The sequence below is a fragment of the Manis pentadactyla genome, chromosome 7, assembly GCF_030020395.1.
Source record: "Manis pentadactyla isolate mManPen7 chromosome 7, mManPen7.hap1, whole genome shotgun sequence".
Classification (NCBI taxonomy): Eukaryota; Metazoa; Chordata; class Mammalia; order Pholidota; family Manidae; genus Manis; species Manis pentadactyla.
In genome coordinates this window covers 14,279,245-14,303,662 of record NC_080025.1, presented here as the reverse complement: position 1 = coordinate 14,303,662, position 24,418 = coordinate 14,279,245, and the positions used below count along the sequence as shown (strand labels likewise).

The window sequence follows — 24,418 nt, the reverse complement described above, 5'->3', positions numbered from 1 at the left end:
ATAAAAGGGTAAGATTGGAGTTCACAGGCCCAGGAGTAGGGCAAGGAGGAGAAAACAAAGGTAAAAATTAGAGCTAGCAAGTCTCTGCTCCAGTAAGAATTTCTATTTGCTTTTGCAAATATGCACACAAGTTTAGCTGAGTATCTTGGTAGGAAACATTGGGGAATGTGATTTCATCGTAGCATCTACCTCTACCTGAAATTTTATTTTTATTCATTTTCTGTCTCCCACACCAGAATGTCAGCTCTGTGAGGGAAGAGACTTGATCTGGCTTATTCGACATGCATCCTCAGCACCTTGAGGAGTGCCTGCCAGTAAGTAAGTAGTTGTTGAGTAAATGAATTTTCTAATAGAGGGGAGCATACCACATGATTGTCTTTACCTATAACTCTGAGAGGGATTTATATTTAAAAAACAAAACACTGAACAACAACATAGACTCTGCATTCCAAAACAGCTTATGTGAAAGTTGTAGCAAGATTTCCCCTGCGGCAGAACGAAGGCTGCCTGCCAGGTTCAGGAGCATGACTTCTGCTTTGCCATCAGTGAAAGGGGGAGCTGTTTGCCAAGGGGAAAGCCTCAGGCCTTCTGCACCAAGTGACTCACACTTGGATGAATCTTCTACAGGCAATTCCTCCATCTATGACCAAGCCTAACTGGAAAGAGAGTATTTTGGAAGTATTTTACTTTACTGCTGTGCTGACATACCAACCCCTGAGCACTGTACTCTTTGACGAAAGCACATTCGAGAGGGCAAACGGGAGGCCTGCAAAGCCAGCCCCCCGTTGCAGGGCAGCCCAGCCTGGCACATGGCCCTTGAGGAGGAAACGGGATCTCCAATCTGAAGTCAGCATGCACTGGCTGGTCTCTCCCTTATTTTCTTCACAATCACATACCTTTGCAATGAAGATTCCTGCATCCATGATGGCCTTAATGTGCCTTAGCCAGCCAGAATTCTCCAGTCCCCACAGAAAGTCACTCATGGAGGGAGATTTAAGTTCACACACTGCACGATAAATCATAAAGGCAAAATGAAACAATCCCATTTTACATATCATATTTGCAGGTAGTTTGTTAATGATTCCTTCATTGTAGTATTTTCTGGAAGACAAGTCAAGATAAATGCCCAGGCATATTAAACTTGATTCTGTTGAACCACTTCACGTAAGGCTTTTCTGCTTTTTTTGGTCATGGATGACGTTGCATCTGTTTTGAAGTTTTATTAGGTTTAAATCCCAATATTAATGAAAATCTAATGCTACTATAGTAAAGGTCTATCAGAGAAGAGCTATTTACTCTTCCAGCAAAGATATTCAAAATGGGCCACTAAGGAGCACTCCAGCTGAGGGCTTGGGGGGTGGGAACACAGCTCGGTCACGTACACTGACGTACAGCAGGTGGGAGGGTACCACAACCACTGAGGCCCTCCCTTAGGAACCAGGGGTCCAGACCCCACACTGGACTCCACAGCCAGGGTGCCTGCACCAGGAAGACCAGCCCCCCAGCGTCTGGCTTTGAGACTGATGGGGTGTTTGTCCAGGAGAGCCAGAGGGCAGGAGGAAACCAAGACTTTGCTCTTAAAAGGTGTGCACAGTCTCGCTCTAAGTTCAGCACAGAGGCAGCAGCTTGAAAAGCACCTGGGGTACACAGGAAGAAGGCCCACTGACTAATTTTAGGATGTGTACCAGAGAGGCAGGGATCTGTGGGAAAGTTCTCCAGGGATGGAAGCACTGGCTGGCACCTTATTGTTTTTTGGCACTTCTACCTAGCTGGCCCAGCACTGGGAAGGGGCAGCATTTCTGACACTGTCCATCTGCTGTGCTTGCACCACTAACCCAGTCCCGGATCTCCCTCGTGAACATGCCCCCCCCTACCCAGCCCCCCAGAACCCCTCGTGAGTGGCTCAGTGACCCCAGTTGGCACCAGAGCCCCTCCCAAGCTCCCCCACCCTGCAGGTCAGTCCCCCAACACTGGAGTGTCTACAGCTGTCACAGACGCTTATGCAGCCTAGAAGAGGCTAGGCTCCCTTCAGATATAAAGGCACACACAGACTGAAAGCAAAGGGATAGAAAAAGATAACTCCATACAAAGAGAAACAAAAGGAAAGCTGAGGTCACGATACATAAATCAGAAAAAAAACAGACTTTAAAACAGAAACTAATAAAAGAAGGCATGACACAATGGTAAAGGGATCCAACAAGAAGATACAACACTTGTAAATATCTATGCATCCCATATAAGGGAACCTAACTACATAAAGCAGTATTAACAGACATAAAGGGACAAACTGACAGTAATACAGTAACAGTAGGAGACCTTAAGACCCACTTACATCAATGCACAGGTCATCCAAAGAGAAAGTCAATAAATGGCCTTAAATGACATGTAAGACCAGATGCACTTACTAGATACACACACAACATTCTACCCCAGAACAGCATAACACACATTCTGTCCAAGTATACATGGAACACTTTTCAGGATAGATCACATGTTGAGCCCCAAAAGAAGCCTCAAATTTTAAGAAGATTGGAATGAAATCGGACATCTTTTCCAACCTCAATGGTATGACACCAGAAATCCGTTAGAAGAAGAAAACTGGAAAAAAGACAAACATTTGGCAGTTAACATGCTACTAGACAACCAGTGAGTCAATCAAGAAATCATAGAGGAAATTTAAAAATACCTTGAGACAAATGAAAATGGAAACACAACAATCCAAAATTTGTGGGACACAGCAAACGCTATTCTAAGAAGTTTATATGCAAGGATGTTGAGAAAAGGGAACCTTCGAGCACTGCTGGTGGGAACATAAAATGGTACAGCCATTATGGAACATGGTATGGAGGTTCCTCATACAGTCCAGCAATAAATACACTTCGGGGTATTTATCCAAAGAAAACGCACCCTGTGTTCACTGCAGCACTGTTTACAACAGCCAAGATACAGAAGCAACCTAAGTGTCAGGAGATGAATGGATAAGAAGATGTGGTACATATACACAATGGAATATTATCCATATAAAAGAATGAAATCTTGCCATTTGCAACAACATAGAGGGACCTAGAGGGTATTATACTCAGTGATATAAGCTAGAGAAAGACAAATACCATATGATTTCACTTATATATAGCATTTAAAAAACAAAACAACAGAAAAACAAACATTCATGGATACAGAGAACAGTGTAGTGTGGTGGTTGCCAGAGGGGAGGAAGATGGAGAGATGGGCAGAATTCGGGAAGGGGGTTAAAAGGTACAAACCTCCAGTTACAAAATAAGTAAGTCACAGGGATACAATGAACAGCACAAGGAATACAGTTAATAATATGCCACAACTTTGTATGGTGACAGATGGCAGCTAGATAAGGTGATCACTTCATTATATATTCATAGTAAATACTGAATCACTGATGTACACCTGAAATTAATATATTGTATGTCAACTGCATTTCAATTTTTAAAAAAACATAATGAAGATAAGCTAGAATCTAATGATATGTATATTTACAGAACTAAGGAGGGGATGTAAATACTTGTTTAATATTACCATAAGCTATTTCATCTCTAGAGCTTATCTTTTAGTTAACATGCAGCATGAAAAAGCTTTAAAGCTAGTGTTCTCACTACATGTCACAAACATTACATTCCAAAGTTTATGGGTTTGACTCCTGTAAAGCACTTTTGAGGAGTCCTATACATCAACCAGTGACAATGTTGCACAGATTGGTGTGTGCGCCTCAGTGTATCTTAGGGTACTCCGTGATGCAGTGGCGCGCAGCGAGTGAGGAGCCCTATTTCCTCCCGGCTGTCGGTGATTAGCGGTAGAGCCTTGCACACATCATTTCAACTCATGGAGCCTCAATTTTCTCATGTTTAAAACAGGGAAGGTGTAATAAAATTATATAAGTGCCTTTCCAACCCTGAACTCCCAGATTCAACTTTGGTAACTCTTCAAAAGCATTGTGCATTTGAATCTGTAGTAACCATTCACTACAATACTTAATTTAGCATATGTCTTTCCCTCAAATATTCCAGATAGCAGGGGTCATACCTATTTCCTGCAATGTAAGAGCCACACATAAAAAGCATAAGTTAAATTGAGTCGGAGATGACAGCAGTAACACCAGGATTCCCAGCAAAAGGCCGTACTGTAAAAACACTTCATTCTGAGTGTATCTAGGCAAGACTCCAAACTCTTCCCTCCAAAAGCTCGCCTTGAGCTGGGAGCAGCCCCAGGGGCCTGACGCGCAGCAGGAGAACGGAGCTCGCGTCGCTGTGGCTCAGTGCACGGTCCCTTCATCTGAGGTGGCGGTGCAGCCCGCTGTGCACCAACATGCCCTGGCAGGAAGGCTCTCTCGGTGCCAGTAAGCAGCACACGCAGATCTGGACGGGGAGAGGTGCTTTGCTGAAGCCCAGTGAAAACTACACAGACGGTGAGGTGAAGTGCCTGGTCCAAGGTCAGCCAGCCGGAGAGTGAGGCCGGGACCGGTCCGGCTCCAGGGTTCCTGCTCGTCAGCAGCAGCTGTCCCCGCCGGCATGCCATTTTCCCTAATTCATGTACAGCCGGTCTAAGTGCTCCTCAGCCCCCGTGCACCATCACTTCAAGGTTATGCTGGCCACCCAGGGCGGGAGCCATTACTCAACATGGGGCTTTGGGGCACCTGAAAGGTGGCAAGTCTGGCTTGAGAGACGCTGTGAGTGTAACATGTATCCCAAATTTCAAAGCCTCAGTGCAAAAAAAAAGAAATGTAAAATAACAGCTTTTTATACTGAGTACATGTTGAAAGGATGATATTCGGGGTATGTTTTATATTGGGTTAAATACAGTGTAATTATTAAAATTCATCCTTTTATTTTTTAATGTGGCCACTAAAAAAGTTAAAATACAAACGCTGCCCACACTTGTGACTTCCGTTATGCTTGAATGCGACGACACTGACTTTGATCGCTCAGGATAACTTGATCAGCAGTCTTCAAATGTTTTTGCACATGTACCCCGACAATAATAACCTATGTGCCCCCTCACACATCCTGGAATAAAGCATCATAGTAAAATTGAGGGCTTGGTAAAGGGTGTTTATCTTTCATGAGGTGGCAAAAGGGCACTTAGGAAAGGGAAGTGGGAAAGGAAAGCTGGCTTCCAGCCTGGACCCAGAGCATTCGCAGGCTGCTCATGGTTTTCACTGCACACAGAGGTCAAGGCCATAAAGCAGTCCAGCCAGGGCATGAGCCCGGGTGTATGCTCCGAGCCGCAGCAGAGAGATGGCCCATAGTTAAGCCTGAGCGATCCCTGCCTTCCTGCAATTTCCCAGCCAGCAGTGACACTGCCCAGCACGGCTGCAGGCCCGCAAGCATGCAGCCAGCAGGAAGCACGGGAAGGTCAACGGTCCTCTGTGAACGCACCTTACCCTCCTGGGTGCCTGCTGCTCCGGCTTTTTGTCCAACCTCAGGCTGTGATCCAACTTAATCCTAAAATATACACATTCCTCCACGTAGAGTCTCAGGACTCAACTGATAATCCCCTGAGTCTTCCACAGATAATGTACTCTTGCCAACAGTTTTTTGTTTTTTGCTTTTCCACCAAACAGGCTCAACATTCTGGTTACTGAGTAAGGCTTACAGGGCTAGCTGGTGTTCTCATTTATTTCAGAAAGTTCCAGCGAGCTGGTGGGATGGCTTGGCATCCACCCTCTGAAGCTCAGCCCAAGAATAAATGATCCTTTTCACCTTCTCTTCCTACGAGGCATGGAAATGAGAGCAAGTTTAAAAATAAAGACACCAGACTTCCCAGCTGACCTGGAGATGCCTGTGCCAAAAGCCAGAGAGGAACGGATGCCTCCCTGAACAAGGCCCTAAAATGTACTGCAAGCAAGAATGTTCCAATGCTTCTGTCTTCATTTAGCTCACCCAGCAAGGGGCAAGGGGCCGCATCTCCTGCCAGGTCAGCTCCTTTCTGCCACACTGAGAACGGCTCCTTGGTTAACATTTCCATTTTCAGGAACATTAAAGCTGTGTGTGTAATGCAAGATAACCTCGCCAGGCTTTCCAGCAAGGTAACCACCGCGAGGGCGTCCTCCCCGCAGTGCCGAGCAGCAGCGTTACAAGCAAACAGCGCTGCAGGTGATAAAAAGATGCAGAGACAGATGGGGGCACACTTGAGACTCAAACGATTAGTGCCTGGATTTCTAAACAGAACTGGTGTGTGTGTTTGGATAAACTCAGGATAAGGCAGAAATACTGATTTGTTCACTCTTGTTGCCAAACCCAAACCAATATTTACAAACCATTTTGCTGAACAAAGTTCATTTCAGCTGACATCAGAGGTATATGCCACATATTACAGAGTCACACTACCTAACCGGGAGTTTAATGCCCAGGTCTCATAATACTTGCTTATATAACAGGGCAACTATATTCCATAAACATATACAAATGACACTAAAAAAGAAAGATATATAATTATGGAACCTGTGGAAATATTAAATTTACTTGGAAGAAATATAGCCTCAGATGATCTTTCTTCGCTGTTTCCCACACCAGTGTCCTTTCTTCCCATACAGTTGCCGAGTGGCGATCAGTGAGGATGCAGATGCTCCATTTGATCCTGTGGTATTGGCCTTTCTTGTCTCTTAAGATCCGAAGTTGAAATGCACCTTGGCCTTCCCTTAATTAACAGCCTGACACTCGCCTGAGTTCTGCTGATGTCTGATTTGCCCCTTTTGAATTTTGGACTCAGAAAACCAAGACCAATGAAATGGTCCTCAAAGAACTGGCAAAATGATCATTTCCCTTCACCAGAGGATTTCATCATGGTCTATAAACAGAAATGTGTGAGTAGCCTGTTTTGGGGTTGCTCTTTTACTTAGAGCCCACACGGTGACACAGAATAAAATTCTGAGCTCTGCAATGAATTGTATCCAGCATATTGATGTTAGTGGTGTTCTCTCCCGACCCATTCCAAACGACGTGAGCCCTCTCCATAGGGAACTTCCCAGTAACTGGAGAGATTTGTATGTTTGCTCCTCCACAAGACACCAACTGGATTTTATAGATGATTCTTTAAAACAATTCCAGCTTTGTTCATGATGCTATTCTCTAGAATCTCTGTACAATTAATTATACCATGAAGGCTTTTGTATAGTTGTTTCCTTGTAAACAATTTGATGCTAATGTGAAATGGTAAGGTACAATCAATAAATTCTATTCGCCTATATTAGCACTGCTTGAGTTAGTAGCATAGAAAGTAGTACAAACACACATTTGCATGAGCATGAGTGTATCCAGCTACTAATCAACATGTGTGTGAATACTAATCACCAATGGCCTAAAGAAAATCAAACAGCAGGTTCACAAAAAAATGCCCTCTGGTATCTATTTAGCTTTGCATGTGAATTTTATGTCTAAAGACACAATTGCAGCAAACAAATTTACAAATGTATGTGCCCGTTTTCACCGGGTGCCCCATGCAGGGCTCGGGGCTTGGTGGCTGGCTGTCAATGAACAGACCACCTTCCGTGTACAGTAAGTGCTCTGGTCTGGACGTGCAGAGGAGGAGTGGGTTCAGACGCAGGCACTGCAGCAGGTACAGTGTGACTGGAATCTGGTTCCCTTGGGTCCAATTTCAGATTATTTTCTTCAAATAAAGAATAGCTAAAGCAGTAAGCAAACTGCACCAGGATGAACACGAAACTGAAATGAGGGCTTATGGAGTGAGAAGGTCTACACGGGAAACATAAAGCAAATGGAAATGGAGAAGCCTAGACGGGGAGGCTGGGAGGCTGGGAGGCTGTGGCAGCTGTAACCCGTCAGTGGTGGGCGCTGGCGAGAAGGCCCGCGAATCGCTAAGATCAAGACGGAGGCCAACGGCGAGGCAGTGACGAGGGCAGCTGGGGGACAATACCGCGCTCGTCACAGCGGTAGAGAGACTGCCACTACGCACGCTCGCCACATCTCGGACCATACTGCCACCGGCAAGCCGATGCTGAGCTGCCAGACCCCAACCACAGCCTGCGGGGAAAGCAGCTCACCTGCCACTGAATCAGCCACGTCTGCCTTCAGGCACGGAGACACTCGAGCGCTGCTTTCCTGAACGACCCAGTTACCCCAGCACCAGCCGCCATGACTCACTAAATATAAAACAGTACTTCTGAGGGCGCAAGTCTTTAATCTTTGATGTGTCTCAGTGAACATCAAGATAAAGCAGAGTCAGGATTAAAACAGCCACTATTCTCTCATTAAAGCACTTTTAGTTTCCTCATGTCTTCTCCCTGGAGTGTCACCCTAAGTCTTGGAGGTCACTCCAGTTAAAGCAGCCCTCTGAACGTGAGGTCACTCATAAGCAAGCATTATTTTTTCTTCCTGCCTTTTCTTTGCCCTACATCAAAACTGCTCACTTTATATTAACAAATGAAGCATTTTTCTATCCAGTGCCTGGTGTATGGAAAACGCTCCTTGATTGAGGTACAACTGGATGTCGGAGGTAACTGTGGTAACTCCTGGTTACTAAGTACTTACTATAAGCAGGCGTCATGCCTGGTACCCTATATACGTTATCTGCCATAGAGGATACGCTTTACTCCCACTATTTCTGCTCAGTTAAGGTTGTGGCTATCAGTTCAAATGCCCTTTTTCTTTGACACCTTCTTCCTCATCTCATGTTTACTAAGTCATCCATGGTTACACAGCCAGTAAATAATTGAACTGGAATCCAGTCCCCAGCACACAGTGCCGAAAGGGTCACACCCTTTCCTTGTGTGGTGCTTGGGATGTTAGCGTCTAGATGAGCCGATACCATCCTGCACCCATCGGCCAAATCTCACGTCCTCTTACACCACCAGAGAAAGCAAGGTGCACTCACCTCATCCATTTCTTTCCTCCAACTGACCATGAGTTGGTAATGAGGGAAGCCCGACAGGAGACACCTGCGGCTCCAGCAGAACACTCCTCAAGAAGCCTTTCAACTGGGACTGCTGTGTACAGCTATGCAGTTCCACGTAAACAGCAAAGTGGGTTTTCTGTGGAAACTCATGCCTTGTCGCTAAACTTTGCAGGAAAAGTGACCAGATTTTTAGCCAGATCTTATTATTGGCTGGCTCATCTAATAGGTTAGTAATCTGAGGAAATCAATAATAACAAAAGCCAGAATACGGAGCACTGAAAAGAGATTAAACCTTGTAGCCTTTTATTAGTTCCTACCTGGTAGAATTTCATACCATTAACTGGCGGGCAATGTAATAGGAAATACTTTAAAAGAAAAACTTAAATATGAAATATTTATAATGGGTTGAACCCCACCATTTCTTCAAGGCTGAATTAGCCACCACCTCACAAAGACATGAGATTAGGAAGGTGTCAAAGAAAAAGGACATTTGCACTGACAGCCACAGCCTTAACTCTGAGCAGAAATACTTCACGGAGACCTTGGAGTTGGGTGCGTGAGGGGCTGTTCCCTTCTAGACGTTAATGTGCCCAAGACAACCTGGCAGGAGGCAGAGCAGGGAGTCGGGCGACCTCAAGAGCACGCAGAGGGGCCCCCATGGCCAACGCAAAGTCTCTGCTTCCAGCATCCTTCCCACACCTGACGGACGTTCTGGACGTTCCCCCAGTCAGTGCCCACAACTGCAGGGGATACAAGAGTCATTACAGGAGGGGCCTTTTAAGTGAATCGGCTCGGCCCCTTCCCTGCGGCACTGTGCACACTGCTGAACTGACACTGGGCCTTCATCCCTGTGCTCGGGGCCTCCGCCCATCCGCTCCGCCATCAGGCCAAGGTTGGTGTCTCTGTAAAACAGCTTGCTGAGAAAACACCCACAGCATCTGACGTGTGGTTTACTAAATGATTTTTCATCAGCTTGTGCTGGGTGGAGAGAGGCCATATCACAATCACTAGGCAAGCACTTCCAGGCCCCTGAAGCCGCACCGTCTTAGTCCATGTCTCCTGAATCACGAAATTAAGAAAAGTCACCCATGAGGAGGAATAGGACCTGCCAAATACTTGCTTGGCTGACTGAATCTACAGGCCATTCATTCACTATGTTATTCAGTGCTTAAAGTACAGTACTGCTTCCCAGGAGTAAGCAAAGTGCACTTCAAATTGGAAAGCACTTTACAGTTTGTAAGGAACCTTTTTAATAAGTCTCTGAGTTAGAGACCACACGTTGCTTACATTTTTACAGGAAATGAGGTTTGTTCAAGTTTACTCAGCAACTATGGCAAGAAAGCCAGATCTTCAGACACTTTGGCCAGAGCACTTTCTACCCGGCTCACCACCTAGAGCGGCGGTGACACCAGGTGGTTAACAGTGCAGCGTGCAGATTCACACTAGTTAGGTGAAAATCTTGGTTCTCCCACTTACTATTGTGAGCCTACCCGTTCCTTAGCATCTGGGCCTCAATTTCCTCATCTGTGGAATGAGGGTATTAAGAATAACGATAGCATGATTACTTGAGTAAACACTTATTAAAAAACTTACAGTGTCCAGTACAGAGTCATCACTCCATAAATGTTCTATCACCTTTACCCTGTGGGGTGGTTATCCGTGAGCCTGACCCACGTGGGAACCACAGACCCACACGGGTCACTGTGACATGACGGAGGGACGAGGCTCAGATCCTGCTTTGTTATGTAACACTGGGAAGGATGGGTTTTAAAAAGCTTTTTAACTAGAAATTACACAATGACCATAAATACTAACACCGTCCTTCCATGATAATCCAGTTATCACTCTGGGCATTCTCTCCTAGTCTTTCTCCATACACTTTACAATATGCCATGCCAGGCACTGTCTGGTATACTGCATGGAGAAAGTCATGTGTGCCACATGTGCACAGCTCAGGACCCCCCAGCAGAGCGCATGAGCAGCCTCCAGGACTTAACGGGTGGACCCCAGATGACAGCCACCCAAACTCAGGCCCCCAGTCGAATTCTGCCAACAGCCTGAGTGAACCTGGAAGCAGTTTCTTCCCCGTCCAAGCAGCTGACACCTAGACTGCAGCCTGGAAAGACCCTGAGCACAGGGTCCTCGGGTTACCACTTCTACATGAGACACACCTCACCTCCTGAGCCACAGAAACTATAAGATAATAGTGTATTTTTTTTATGTACCACAGAGAATATTTTGTAAATAAAGAAGGAAAAAGAAAAAAACAGCCATCATCCTTCCATGATAATCCAGTTATTCTGGGCATTCTCTCCTAGTCTTTCTCCATAAATATATTTACCATACAGTGAATCAGAGTATGTATACAATTATACAACCTGAATTTTTCACTTACGCTAGAAACAATCTCCCATGTTAGTTACTACATATAGTCTTCACATTTACTGTTTTTAATGGATACAAAAATTCTATCGAGGTGGAGCAAAATCATTTAATCAGTCTTTTGTCGGACATTCTGGTGGCTTCCAAAATTCTATTCATTACAAATAAAACACTACTATCAAAATAGGCAAGTCTATGTCTTTATTTTTTCAGCCATATTTTGGATTAGCCACTAAGGGGAGGAAATCTGCTAAAAAATATATTATGTCTAAGCCAATTTAATACTAGAAAATTTTAAAGTACTAGTTTTACCACATTCTTTTCACTATTGGGTTATTTTTTTTTTTTAACTAAAGTGAAAATACGATACCTTGAGGTTTTAACTGACAGCTCTTTAATTGCCAGAGCAAGTTTATATGTTTTTCTGTATGTTCATTTGTTTCGACTGCTTCCTCTTTAACAAACTGTCTTAGATCGAGGTGTCTAACTTTGCTGAAATTCCGTTTCTTCATCTGCGAAGTGCAGCTATTATCATGCACTGCACATGATTGCCGTGAAAATAAAATGCAACCATTTAATGGAAATACTGATGAAGGCTGGCACATAGTAGTTGCTCGATTTTCAGTTAAATGACTAAATGAATAAGTGGTCGGCAATAGAGAACTACACAATGACCATAAGTATTAACATGACATTCACATAGAATCCAGGCATGAAACGCGGTGGAGAGAAAGTGCAAATTTCAGACAACATCCAAAAGGTGGATCATGCTGCCTGGAAAAGAAAGAAGTCTTTGCCATAACATCTTTCCCATAAATTCCTTCCTCCTTTGAAAACATCTTTAGAAAGAGGCGATACAATACACCATGACCAGAGGCCTGGATGTGTCACAGCCCGTGTGAGCCTCCACCTCCTCTCACTGACTTCCTCCCCAGCACCAGCGATGCCCTAGATTTTTATCTCCACATCTAATGGTAACAATCTCATCATCCTGGGGAGGAACGTATTCCAGGCTCTTCTATCAACTGTTTAAAAAAGAAAAAGGAAAATATAGGTCCTCCTTTTATTATTTCAGGGAAAAACCATTATCTATGTGATCAAAAGGGAAGATGCTATAAAAAGCACTGAATAAATTGCAAAATTGCTATGTTCCTGGCATCATTATTACCTCCTTGGCAGGTAGGAATACCACAGAACAGTTTGGTGCAGAACATATAAACCCAAGTTAAAAAAATCAGCTCTATGAAAGGACGCACACAGGATGTGAACTTGGTCCTAGATTCCAGTTCTGATGAAATACCTTGCAGGTCTTGCTCACAGGGCTAGTAGGAGCCAGAATGCAAACAACTTTTCTTTTTTTGTTATTCAGAAGCTATTCTAACATATAGTAACAGCAGTAAGAAGAAATTGAAGACAAAAATCATCATGAATGAAATGCACCATTCCTCTCCTGCCAAGTGACCAGCAGGGCAAACCTTCAACCTCTCTGACGGCAGAGACAGCCATCTGAAGAAGGGGCCTCCGAGGGTGGGGCTGATTGCATCACTTATCAGCTGAGCCTCCATAGGTAGCTTATGATTTACTTGGTAAAAACAGATAGTCAAACACTGGTCAAGTTCCAAGAAAGGCATCCAGCAGGTCATCCCGGCGAGTGCGCCGACACGGCTGGAAAACCGAGGTACGAGAACCATGATCCCTTGTGGAACAGCCCGCCCTCCAGGACGCGGGCAGTCTACTTGTCCTGCTAGGCAGTGAGTCAGACCGCAGATCCCAGGACAGGAGGAAAGGTTCCTGAGAAACTGAATAAATGCTAATTTAAAGACTAAAGCTAGGTGATACATCGTCATAAGCACTCTCATGAGCTACTTGCTGCACAGAAGAGAATGCCTGCTCTCAAAAGTCAGCTTATGAAACTACTAAATAAAATATAAAGCATATCAGCCTAAATGTTTTTTAATCACTCTGGTAATGACAAACACTTCATAGTAAAGTTAGACTATCTTTTTAATTACAGCACTGAGCTCATCCAACTTTTCAACAGGTAAAAATCATAGCTGATAGCAGGATAGTCAAACTGCTCTTGAGAATCTCCAGAAGTTTAAGCTCAAACACTCATGCCCGGGCTATCCTCACTGGGACCTGACACACGGCCAGTTTCATGTGGAAATAAGGAGGTGATAGCTCTGGGCCGGGATATTTTTCAGACACAGGAAGAGATTTCTTCTAACCATTCAAATGCTCAGTGAAAGCGTTTGCAACCAGGGCATCGGCCTGTAGATCCAGACAGTCACGGCTAGAAGGGCCCCCATAAATTACTAGTCTAATAGACAGTCACGGCTAGAAGGGCCCCCAGAAATTACTAGTCTAATCTTCTCATTTTACAGCAGGTAACAGAGTCCCAAGGAAGGTAACAGATGTGTTCCAAGTTTCACAGCGACTGAGATGAGCCAGCGAATCCAGGAAAGAGAAGGGAAATGAGGCCACTCGGCGGTCCTCCATCACCCTGGTCCCACCTGGCCCCACATGATGTTCTCGCTCCAACCGGTGTGTGTCTGATGAAGCCGAGAACTAACTGCTAGAGTATCTGACAGCAAAGATGTAACCCTAGAAAACATGCTTCTGCAGTTTTCCAGACCCCAGAGTTCCTGTTCAGACAGCCCATTTCCCCAGCCCTGAACCCCTCCTTCCAGGGCCGTCCACAGGAGTACCAGGCCTACGGCCCTAAGGCTCCGAGGCACAAAGCTGCAGGGTCCCCACGGGAGCCAGAGGCGGCAGACAGTGACAGCACCTTCCTCCCTGGGCCTTTACACCTGTGTGGAGCATAAGCAGAAAATGAAGCTGGTTGTGCTTGAAATGCAGGTCTCTACTCAGCAGCTGATGGCAGGTTTGGCCACAAGAACGGTTCTCTATCACGTGATCCGTCTCTGCTATGTTGTGTGTGTGTGTGCGTGTGTCCGGCGGGGCTGCTGTGTGCGGAATGGTTTGCATGCCGGCGTGGTGCATGGGCTGCTGATTAGACAGGAGGGCTTTTTGGGGCCATTCTGCCACTTGGATTCAGTTCAGTAACCTCGTCTCCATACAAGAGTGGCTGGTTATTGTTTTAAGTGTAGGAGTTGCTTTATCTCCAAATGGCCTTGAATGTGGTGGGTCAAACTAATATAATGAGGCAGAAAGAAAAAATACCCATGCGCTTTTATCTCAGTCTCCCCCTGGGGAGTGCCTGATGCTATCCACGTGGCAGACCGCCCCCCCCATGATGCTTACAAAAAACACGAGAAAAAGGCACACAGTTCGCTGCAATATGATCTTCCCAACTCTCCCAACCTACCACTGTGAACACACTGTGCAACAGCCACACCGTAAAAAACACAATTTTAAATCAAAAGATGCTCTTATTCTGTTTGGCATTAAAACATTTAGCTGCATGTTTTAATACTGTGCATCAGGAAATGGCTTACCTTCCAGCATTTTCTGCAGACTGCTCCTCATGACATGGATGTTCTCTATCCCGATGAACTGGAACTTGATGTTGGAGTAATTGTCTTCGTTCTCGTAGCCTTTCCCTGCGGCACGGTTTGCCATCGCATTAAGCTGTGGGGATTGGTGAAACAGAACAGCAACCAATTATATCCAGGACAGGAAAGAACTGAGACATTTCAGGGATGTCCGTAAAAACACTCCAAATGATGTGCAGAAATACATGGTGTGTTTTAAATCACTGGAACACTGTACTGAGATACGCGCTTGGTGGGCACACTTGGTGGGCACGCCTGCTGGGCTCACAGTCACCAACATGAATCTGTTGACGGGGAACATTTTCTTAGCTTGGAAGCGGTCTGCAGATAAACCTTCTGGAGATGCGTCTTGCAGGTCCCTGTCCGATACACCAAATGGAATATGGAATCTGTGACAGAGCCAAGGGGCCCTGATTTAACCCAACAAGACATCCTGCAGGCTGGAGGAATATCAGCAGATGTGCTGGCGATGTGAACCCCCGTAAGTTAAACTGCACCTTCCAGTGTTAAGTTGCCATCAAACATGCCATCAAATAGGAATGGTGACTCATTCTACTTTGCCTACAAGAATCTCCCACTTAAACCTTGAGCAGGAATTACTGATTAAACTGAACAGGGGGCATGTAGATGCTACGTCCCCAGAGATATTCCCTCCAGCCCCTGTATTTAAATCTAGAGGCCTATGAAGACAGCTTTTTCATCACTTGCATTACCACAGCTTTGTGTGGAGGTTTCCTAGTGCAAACTGGCTAAATGATAAGGGACTTGGAAGAAATTTATTAAATGCAAACTTCTCTCTATGAGAATAAAGGGTGTGGCCTTAAGAAAAATATATAAAAATGGTGTTATTTTTAAGACAACTTCTATTTAAAGTTTTTTAATATTTTAAAGGGAAAATTTTCCTAAAATTGCCTAAAGACCTTGTTCTTTTGAAACTTACTATTCTAAAATACCTCTGCTTTGTATAATTATTCCCCAAAGCTGTTGACTTATCCTTTACAAGCTTCTAAAATAAAACAATTAGTAGGATACTTGTGAGTGTCCTTATGCCAAATGGACCTTATGCTTATTCTGTATCTTGAACAATTCAAGTTAAGCTACTCATCACATACTGTGAAGATACTCTTTTTAAACAGTGTAATGAATAAAACCCCAAATGCACTATTATTTTAATCTATCTGTAGGATTCTATGTTCACATTTTAAACAGCTGATTACCTATGACCTGGGAGAATTTATTTGTAGTCGGCTTTAAAAGCAAAGGAGCAACACAAGATGGCTTCTTGAAAGCCAGTGGTACTTCTCATTATGAACAGAAGGTGGCAGTATTTAATCTACCATCCCAAATGTACTTTGTCAAGGTCTGCACGTAAGTCACAGGACCTCATGATAAGGTGGCAAAAGCCAAACCCTCAACTCAAGAAATAGTTTTATAATTTAGAAAATTCAAGAAGCTACCCTGGACCTATTTACATATGCAGATAGAGTGTCCCTTATATAAAGAAAACACTATTACAGTAAGTCCAAATTGGTCTCCTGTCCCTTTGGGGGAGAACTCCACAACCAGAGGAAAAGCTGTTCATTTCAGTTCCAGAAAGTTCTCGAATAGATAAAACAATGGAGGTAAGTGCATTCCAGTTTAAGTTTTTGCTTAAGGAACACAACAGATAAATGAAAGGTGGGACTGGAAAAAATTCCCTGTTTTCTAACCTAAGGTCATCCTATGTGATAATCTCAGCATCAGATACAGAAAAGCTCGCGAACACAACCAAAAGAATCTACTCATTTCTCAATACCAGGCATCGAACGGAATGAAAAGAGGGCCTACGTGCCTGTCGCCGCCGGCTTACACTGAGCGGGAGGGAAAGCACGCGGCACCCACCTGCAGCGGGCGGCGCCCGGCGGCCCTGGTGGTGGGGGCGCTGGGACTGGGAGCGGCGGGGCGGGAGCCCCGTGCGGTCTGGGGGTCCCGCGTCCCGAGGAAAGAAGATCGGGAGGCACGGGGGGCGGGGGAGGCGTCCTGCGGAAGCAGGAGGCCGAGAGGCAGCGGGGGGGGGGGGAGCCCCCAGCGCTGCAGCAGCTGCCGACAGAGGCCTCGCTGCGGGGCCCACGGACCGGACCGGCGGGGACGGTCACACTGCGTGGCAGTGGGCAGCAAAGGAAGGGTTCTGTGGTTTCACCGAGAAACGCGGGGTGCCGTGCCCATGACGGAGGGGGCGATGGGGCGGTGCGGCCCGGGCCAGCCGAGCAGCACGCACGCGACGGGAGGTGGGCAGGCCGCGTGTGCAGGAACGGAATCGGATTCTTAACTCTCGGTCAACCAAACACACCCAAACCACGGCAACTTAGTCAGGGGTTATCTTGTTATCAAGTTAAAGGTCAGCCTGGTCACGTAGAAACGAAGACTGCCTTAGGCTGGAGGGTAACATTTCAGCAGAGTACATTCTGCACCTGAGTAATGACAGGGCTGACCGACGCGGTTGGGAAAGGAGGGCAGAAGTTGACCTTGGGGGCAGGAGGGCTGGGCCGCACCCCCGCACTGCGGGGCTGAGGGTGCTCCCCCTCCCTCCACCTCCAGCGGGCGGAATGAAGAACCTCACCTTGCGGGGAAAACCTGCCAGTACGAGATGATTTTATTTCCTCCCCCATGTCTGCAGAGTGCCCGCCAAAGTCACCCTTCCCTACCCTCTCGGGACAGCCCAGCGGGGTAGCTCAGACGGGACTTCGCCAACCAGCCCCACTTGAAATTCCAACCCAGCCAGGATGCAAAATTGGCTCTTTCCCTCCTTGTTCTGCACGGGGTCTGCTCCCTCTGCCTCCTCTTTCTTCTGGGCTCTAGAAGAGTATCAGGGGCAGCGGAGGCCCAGACGAGGGCTAAGAGGCAAACAGCTCTTCAGACAGCGGGACGAGCCCGCGATCCTCTCCTGCGGCTGGCGCTGCTCTTCGGGGCGGCACTGCCTGCCCGCGGCAGCCCTCTCGGCCTGGGCCCCCGAGGCCGACTCCCAGGGCAGCTCGGGCTCCCTCCTCGCCGACTGCAGGGGCCCCTTGGCTGGGCCTCTCCCCATGCCCCCAGCTCCCCTCCCAGCAAACACCCACCATCACGTGCTGCTGGGAACCTCCAGTGTGCAAGACTTCCCAGGAACACTAGTGGGGTGGCTCATGCACGGCTTCCTTCCTCAGCGCCCACTCGGCCCACAGGGAATTCCTGCATCCTTGTTGTGCCAAAGGGAGGGCGTCGGGACCGCTCCTGCCACCCACTGTCTCCCTCCGCTCCCTCGCCCTGTGCGCTGCCCAGGTGGCCATCAGCAGGTACGCCGCACATCCCCTAAGAGGTGAGATCCTCCTCCTCCTCTTTGCAGGAATGAAGATATTGCACCCCAGTACCTTTACCTGATTCTCTCCGACCCCCCCTCAGGATTCAGTGAGTAAGAACACCCTAGTTACCAAAAGCAGAGAAACAAAACATCCAGTGTGACACCCTGTTACGCAACTAAAAAATTGCTTACAAGGTGAAATAGAAGCCATACCCTGACAGCTGTTGGGAGAAGGCGCTGGGACAAAGGCCGGGGCTGGCTGAGGCAGGTGCTCGCCTCACCTGCCCCCGCAGCGCCGGCCCGGAGCCCAGCCCCGAGGCCTTCCTGCTCCGCTGGCCTGGCCTGACTGGGCGGAGCTCAGGGCTGGTTCTTCAGCTCGGGGTCTCCGGCGTCACCGGGTGTGCGCTCAGGGGGCCATGATCCTCCTGAGTTCACAGTGGACACTGGGCTCCCCCAGAGATTTTCCTGAACAGCACCAGGGTCGAATGCAAGGGGCAGAGGCTTTGGCCTCAGATAGTCTGGATTTGAATCTGGGCCCTGCCCTGAGCTGGACATCCTTGGGCAGATTATTTAATCTCTCTACACCTAAGACCTTATCCACAAAAGAAGAACATCTCCTAAATCATAGGATTATTTTAAGGATTAAATGAGAAAGATATCTGGCACTTTTATAAGCTCAGCAAAGTCCCAGAACAAAGTGATAAAATCATGAACGAGGTTGAGAGCAAATGAGTTCTGTCTTAGTTAACAATTCAACAGCTATTGTATTAATACTATTTCATACCTTTTTAAAGCACTAAATCCGAGCAGATATATATGCCTTCAAGAGTATAGATGTGTGCTGTTTTTTGAATGGATATTCAATACCTGCTGAGGACCTCACGGCCTTTGCCTCTCGATTTTAATGTTAAGAAGCAATTCAGAAGGCTTTTATCTGCACAGGCAGCATCTGGGGCTAGCCTTGCTAGGACAAGAATGATCAAGGCAGCCTCCTGGCCCTTTCTCTTTTTAATTAAACCTGTGAGCAGACCTGCGGTGCCCCATTCCCACTGCCCACCACCTATAGCAAACATGGACTCAGTCTCCTGGCTACCAAGGAAGCCTAACAGACTCCGGAACAAAAATCAACAGACATGATCTTTAAAAGAATGAAAGCTCTAAGCAAACAGTTTAAAACTCATGTGAAGTGTGTGTGCCCCGGGAAATATGGGAAGAGGGCATAGTTACATGAGACACCAATTTTCTGTAATGGATCAGCATCAAACTTTTTATCATCAAGAGTAAACACACTTACTGCTAAATATACCCTTCAAAACAAATCCTTTGGATTAATTCATTTTAAATCTGGAATATGCCTGGGTCAACAGCTGCCACATTTCCCAGAATGTTTACATAACATAGTTAGTACACACTCGGATCACTAGCCCTTAAATTAGTAGGCAAATCTGGCTGCCTTTATTTAAATCTGGGAAAACAGGATAGAGGCGGGCATCCCAAGTCAGTGAAGCCTGTCCTTCCTTGCTTTTCTTCACTGTGTTCAGTATATGTGGCCAAGAAGCAGGCATTCTTCAAGGCATCTCTGACTACTAGGCAATTCTGAACAGCCCCTCTTTCCTCACACGACGGTACAATGAGGAGGAGGGAAAGAACCCCAGGTTAGAGGGAAGATGGGGTAAAGCACGAGGAACTAAAGAGAAAAGCACAAAACAGAGACATAAAGTCAAAGGTTTCCCAGCATCGTTCAAGCAAAAATCTTCAAGTGGTTTGAAGCTCCCACCTGTGTGTTATGCTTTCAGATTATCTAAAAGGAAGAGAACTCTTCACATAGAATCTACTAGAATGTGTCTGGTCCTTGCACCTGTTTGATGGCTGATCTCTGCCACCGACCCACTCATCAGGCCTGAGAGCAGCTCCATGTCCCTGCCCCAGCCCCAGCTGCCCCTGCGCTCCAGTTCTGAGGTCAAGGGATGAAAAGGGCACTGATGTGACGCTGCAGAACCATCAGAATAATGACCCCCACCACGAGCCACAATGTTTGATGAAACAGGCTCAGAGAAGCAGTGAAAATCGCCAGGGCCAAGTGCCTAGCCGAGGCCAAAGCACAGGCCCCCCGGTGTCTCGAGTCGCCCATGAGTGTAGACCGGCCGTAATTACCTATTCTCAACATCAGTGCATCATTTGAGCTATTATTAATGAAAACACATATTCATGTCAAGTTTTTGTGTGGACATGTTTTCATGTCTCTTGAGTTAAGAGTGGAATTGCTGAGTCACCCGATAACTCTAACATTTAAGATCTTCATGCTCTTTTAATCTCTTTCTGATAAAAAATATTTTCTGACTATAATTTATAAAGTAAGAGTTTCTTAAAATCCTCCTCACACCCCACAGGAAAAACCACTGTTAAGTTTGGTATATGGACCCTCACAATGTTTTAAATGCAAAGAACAATATACAATTTTTATAAAAGTTATTATTACATAAATGGGATTATATTATACATACCTTCCACATCTATCATGGACACCTTTCCACACCCATATGGAGAGACAGAGCTACATGCACCTCCCTCTCTCATCAGGCATATAGTCCAGGGGTGTATTCATTATGGGCGAGAATCACAAATAGACCGAATAAAGGCCACTTTGCTCTGGCACCTCATTGTGTCTTATATTTCCCAGGCATTTAGAGGTGGTCTGTTTCCAGGTATTCCCTGGCATATCCTTCTGAAAATTCTGTTGGCTGGTTGACAAAGAAATGGGTCTAAAGAGTAGAGTGGGAATGGTGCTGGCCCTGACGCTACCCAGCGTTCCAAACCGGGAGTGAGTGTACGATGCACTTGGCTTACCCCTTGATGACTAGTTATATTCTTTCCCGTTGGCTGTTTCATTAGATTATAAAATTAACATATGAATACATGCATAATTGTGAAATAATACTTTCAAACAAGAGACAAGTAACAAGTCCTCTACCTCCCCAAATCCTCCCCTCTCCATGGAATCGTAATAGGCTAGTGTTTACCCTTCCTGCTCCTTTTCTATTTTAATAGGAATTTTTACATACTTACAGTTTTTTGTTTTTTATTTTTACATAAACACAGTAGTTTACATATTATTTTGTGTCCTTTTTTGTACTTCACATATTTTGTAAACCTTTCCAAGTCACAGATAAAGATCACCACAGTTGAATGCGAAAGTTGAACACCTCGCCAAAAAAATGGAACTGCGCGCATGCTCCATAGTCAATTTCATATTATCAGAGCAGAAGAGATAATTTTAGAAACAAACCAGAAATAATTTGGTGTATTCAGGAGAACGATCTCCAAAATTAAACGGCCCTGATGGGTTGTATGCATGATGTACCCCGCACAGCGCGAGGAGGAGGGGAAACATCAAATCCTCTGAAGTAGTCGGGAGCCTGACACACCCAGGAGCAGCCAGTGTGGCGGCCAAGTACCGAGTGTGCAAAGAGGAACAGCCGCTTTGCATAGGCAGCACCCTGAGAGGTGACAGGAGCCCGTTTAGTTTTGCCTCATCCCCGGTTTCAGGTTTCCAGCTGCAGAGACGTGCATCGATCGGAACGGGCTCACTTACTTTAGGCCGAGTGTCAACGACGTAAATGAAGTCGCTTCCCGGATTGGCTTTCCGGATGGCCTGGAGCATCTGCTCATCCTCCAGGCACCGGGCGCTGAAGCCGGACAGGGGCTGGCTGCTCCGGCAGATGGAGGCCTGCGGGGAGAGGGGAGGGACGGGGCGCCGCGGCCGCGTCAGCCAAGCGGGCCCCCAGGGCCACCTCCACGCCCAGAGTCCGCGTCACTGACGCCCACGCCCGCTGGTAAAAACCCCATGATAATGCCTTCCAGAAATCGAGGTCGGTTTCTCTTTACCTTGGGCCAGAGAAACCACTACCCGGGTGAGCAGCGCAAGAAGTTTCTCTGGGTATGAAATGGGGAATGTGTGAGGATGCTTAGACAGGCTCCAAATTATGAAATCTGAAGCCATTTAACTAACTAACCCACTTACTTTCCTTTTCACTGGTATTGGTTCATCTTCCTACTGAAGATAGAAATATAAAGTAGAAATATAAAGTAAATAACTATGCTTCTAAAATTTATAAGATACCACTAATGGCAAGATGAATAAAAACAATGCTTTCCAGTGCTTGCCATCATTTTTACTGGCCCATGTAGGAACATCACAAATACCCTAAAACCATTCTAAGTGGGGGAGTTTTCACTGTGCGGAGAGCCCGGGCTGCTGGCACACACCTCGCGTGGCCCGAGCAGGAGGGGCGAGGGGTTTCTTTGGAACCAGTGTGTGTTCTATTCTGCAATTTCCCTACTGTGCAGTATCAACAGAGTATATCACACTGTCAGGCAATATATACAATAGCATAAACATTTCTCTAAGTCATGAGCAGGTGAATATAGATACAACCTCACAGCTGTAAAACTTATACTTTCATGACGAAGTACTTTTAATAGATTTAGATTTTAACATTTAAACTCAAGTCACCGATAAAATGTAGGAGTGACTCAAAGAATCTACACCGAGACCATGCATCCACTGTGTCAGAGGATGGAGGCGGCAGAGGTCAGTAAGGGCTCTGGGCAGGCTGGGCAGGGGAAACCTCCACTGGAAACAGTCGAGGCATAGCCCAGGGCTCTGTGCAGGGAGGGGCGCCCAGTTCTGAGTCTAAGCCCAGCCGAACTGTTCCTGAAGCTCAACCCAGGACCCCTTAGTTAGGGTTTGGGTTTCTCCAGATAAAGGGGAGCTTTGCTGCCCCTCACTGGGGAAGATGGGGATGTTTCTCACCACACCCTCCAGCTGAGAACCTGCTGGAGGACTGAGAATACAGACTAGCCAGACACAGGACTGAGCAACTGTCCCGGGGTCCCGGTCCCATTCTACAACAGAGGGGCAGTTCCAGAGGTGATCCAAGGAACCCCAGGGCGCTGCCAGGTTCCAAATTCAGGAGAGTGGCACGCAAAGGAGAGGCAGAGTTGCTCCCGGGCTGTTTAGTTCTTGCTGGCAGCAAAGTGCAGTGCATGGAGGAGAGCGCGCAGAGGGCCTGCACAGTGCGAGAGGACATGGGTTTGGGGGGCTGGTGCGGGGGCAGGAGACAGGCAGAGCCAGGGCAGCGGCCAGAGCGGGGTCGGGGAGCAGAGGCACGCTGCGCCAAATGGCTGAGAGCAAGTGGCCACTGACGGCCCTCACAGCACTGCATCCGGGCACTGCGCCTTCTGGCCTTCAGGGGGCCAGGACTGCTCCCAGGCCCCGAGGGGGCTCTGACGGGGAAGACAACAACCCTGAGCTGGCTTTATCTGATACTGTGGGTTTAAGAAACCCTCCTTAACACAGCTCCCACCAGGCAAGTCCTCAGATCCTGTCCGAAGAATTAGATGGGTAAGGGCACATATTTATACGGTGAGCAGCTGTCTGAGAATGTTCACACCACACCTACACGCGCTGAACTGGTGAGACTCCAATTATGAGAGGAAGCCAGTTAGTAACAACTGCACTAGTGGCCTCCAGGTTGAGAGCTAGCTTTAAGGGAAGTCGGAACCGGGTTATACCACGAAATGTGTCCCATCAATTAAACCAGATACGTTAAACAGACTACATCTTAATATTCTGTAGTTATCTTAATAATCTCTAGCTATGCTCCAAATGGAATTCATCGGCTCGGTGACTGCTAACACACACAGTTATCAATTTTGAGTAGAGTAAGTGGCCTCTAAGTGCATTTGTCCACCCTGTACACACCCCAGAGCGTCAGACAGTTGAGAGAATGGCCCGTTTCCTGGCAGCACTTCGTACTGACCTCAGTCACCTGTAAACTGTCACAAATGCCTCTCACAATTCTACTGATGATTAAAATATCCAACATTTTTTAATACTTACTATGTGGTGGGCATATTACAAACACACACAGGCTTCTGAACACAAAAGTGACATTATACAAGTCTGTGATCTGCAAAGCTGTTAACAGTTTGATATCCAAAGGGAGTATGGATGGTTCTATATAACCCATGCTTGAGTTAAGGCCTAAAACCAGTATTCTGTGCTGTCCCTGACATCTGGTAAAATTGGGAGGGCCTCGAATGGCCTGCTGGCAAGTTCCCCCCACACTGTGCTCCCATGGGTAACATCCCTGAGTCACACAGTTCTCCCAGAGGACCAGCTGAAGTTTCTGCTCACCCCTGAGAAAGCAGCTTTGGTTCCCCGCCAGCCCATGGAATCACTCAAGCCAGTCACATCCTCCCTTGGGAACCGGGGGTCACCTCGTCCTCTTAATACTACAAAGCCTGCCTCCCTCAGCGCCTGCTG

At 46.6% G+C, this 24,418-nt stretch overlaps 2 protein-coding genes across 29 annotated transcripts in view; one reads left to right on the top strand and one right to left on the bottom strand.

Moving 5' to 3' along the window:
• The window catches only part of VPS37A (VPS37A subunit of ESCRT-I), a 62,146-nt gene extending 54,931 nt beyond the window's left edge, over positions 1–7,215 (top strand). For 8 of the 27 annotated variants that reach the window (XM_057505138.1, XM_057505129.1, XM_057505122.1 and 5 more), the window contains 3 exons: positions 237–314; positions 5,746–5,943; positions 6,563–7,215. The gene's annotated coding sequence lies outside the window, so the exon portion shown is untranslated. Of the gene's footprint in view, positions 1–236; positions 319–5,652; positions 5,944–6,562 lie in introns of all 27 variants that reach the window. The other 19 variants (XM_057505135.1, XM_057505126.1, XM_057505115.1 and 16 more) reach the window with 6 other exon arrangements.
• The window catches only part of MTMR7 (myotubularin related protein 7), a 103,921-nt gene that overhangs the window by 25,386 nt on the left and 54,117 nt on the right, over positions 1–24,418 (bottom strand). For both annotated transcript variants that reach the window (XM_036894200.2, XM_036894199.2), the window contains exons 6-8: positions 21,683–21,817; positions 14,721–14,853; positions 897–1,006 (exon numbers count right to left, since the gene is read on the bottom strand). In XM_036894200.2, coding sequence (XP_036750095.2) covers positions 897–1,006; positions 14,721–14,853; positions 21,683–21,817 — 378 coding nt within the window. The remainder of the gene's footprint in view (positions 1–896; positions 1,007–14,720; positions 14,854–21,682; positions 21,818–24,418) is intronic.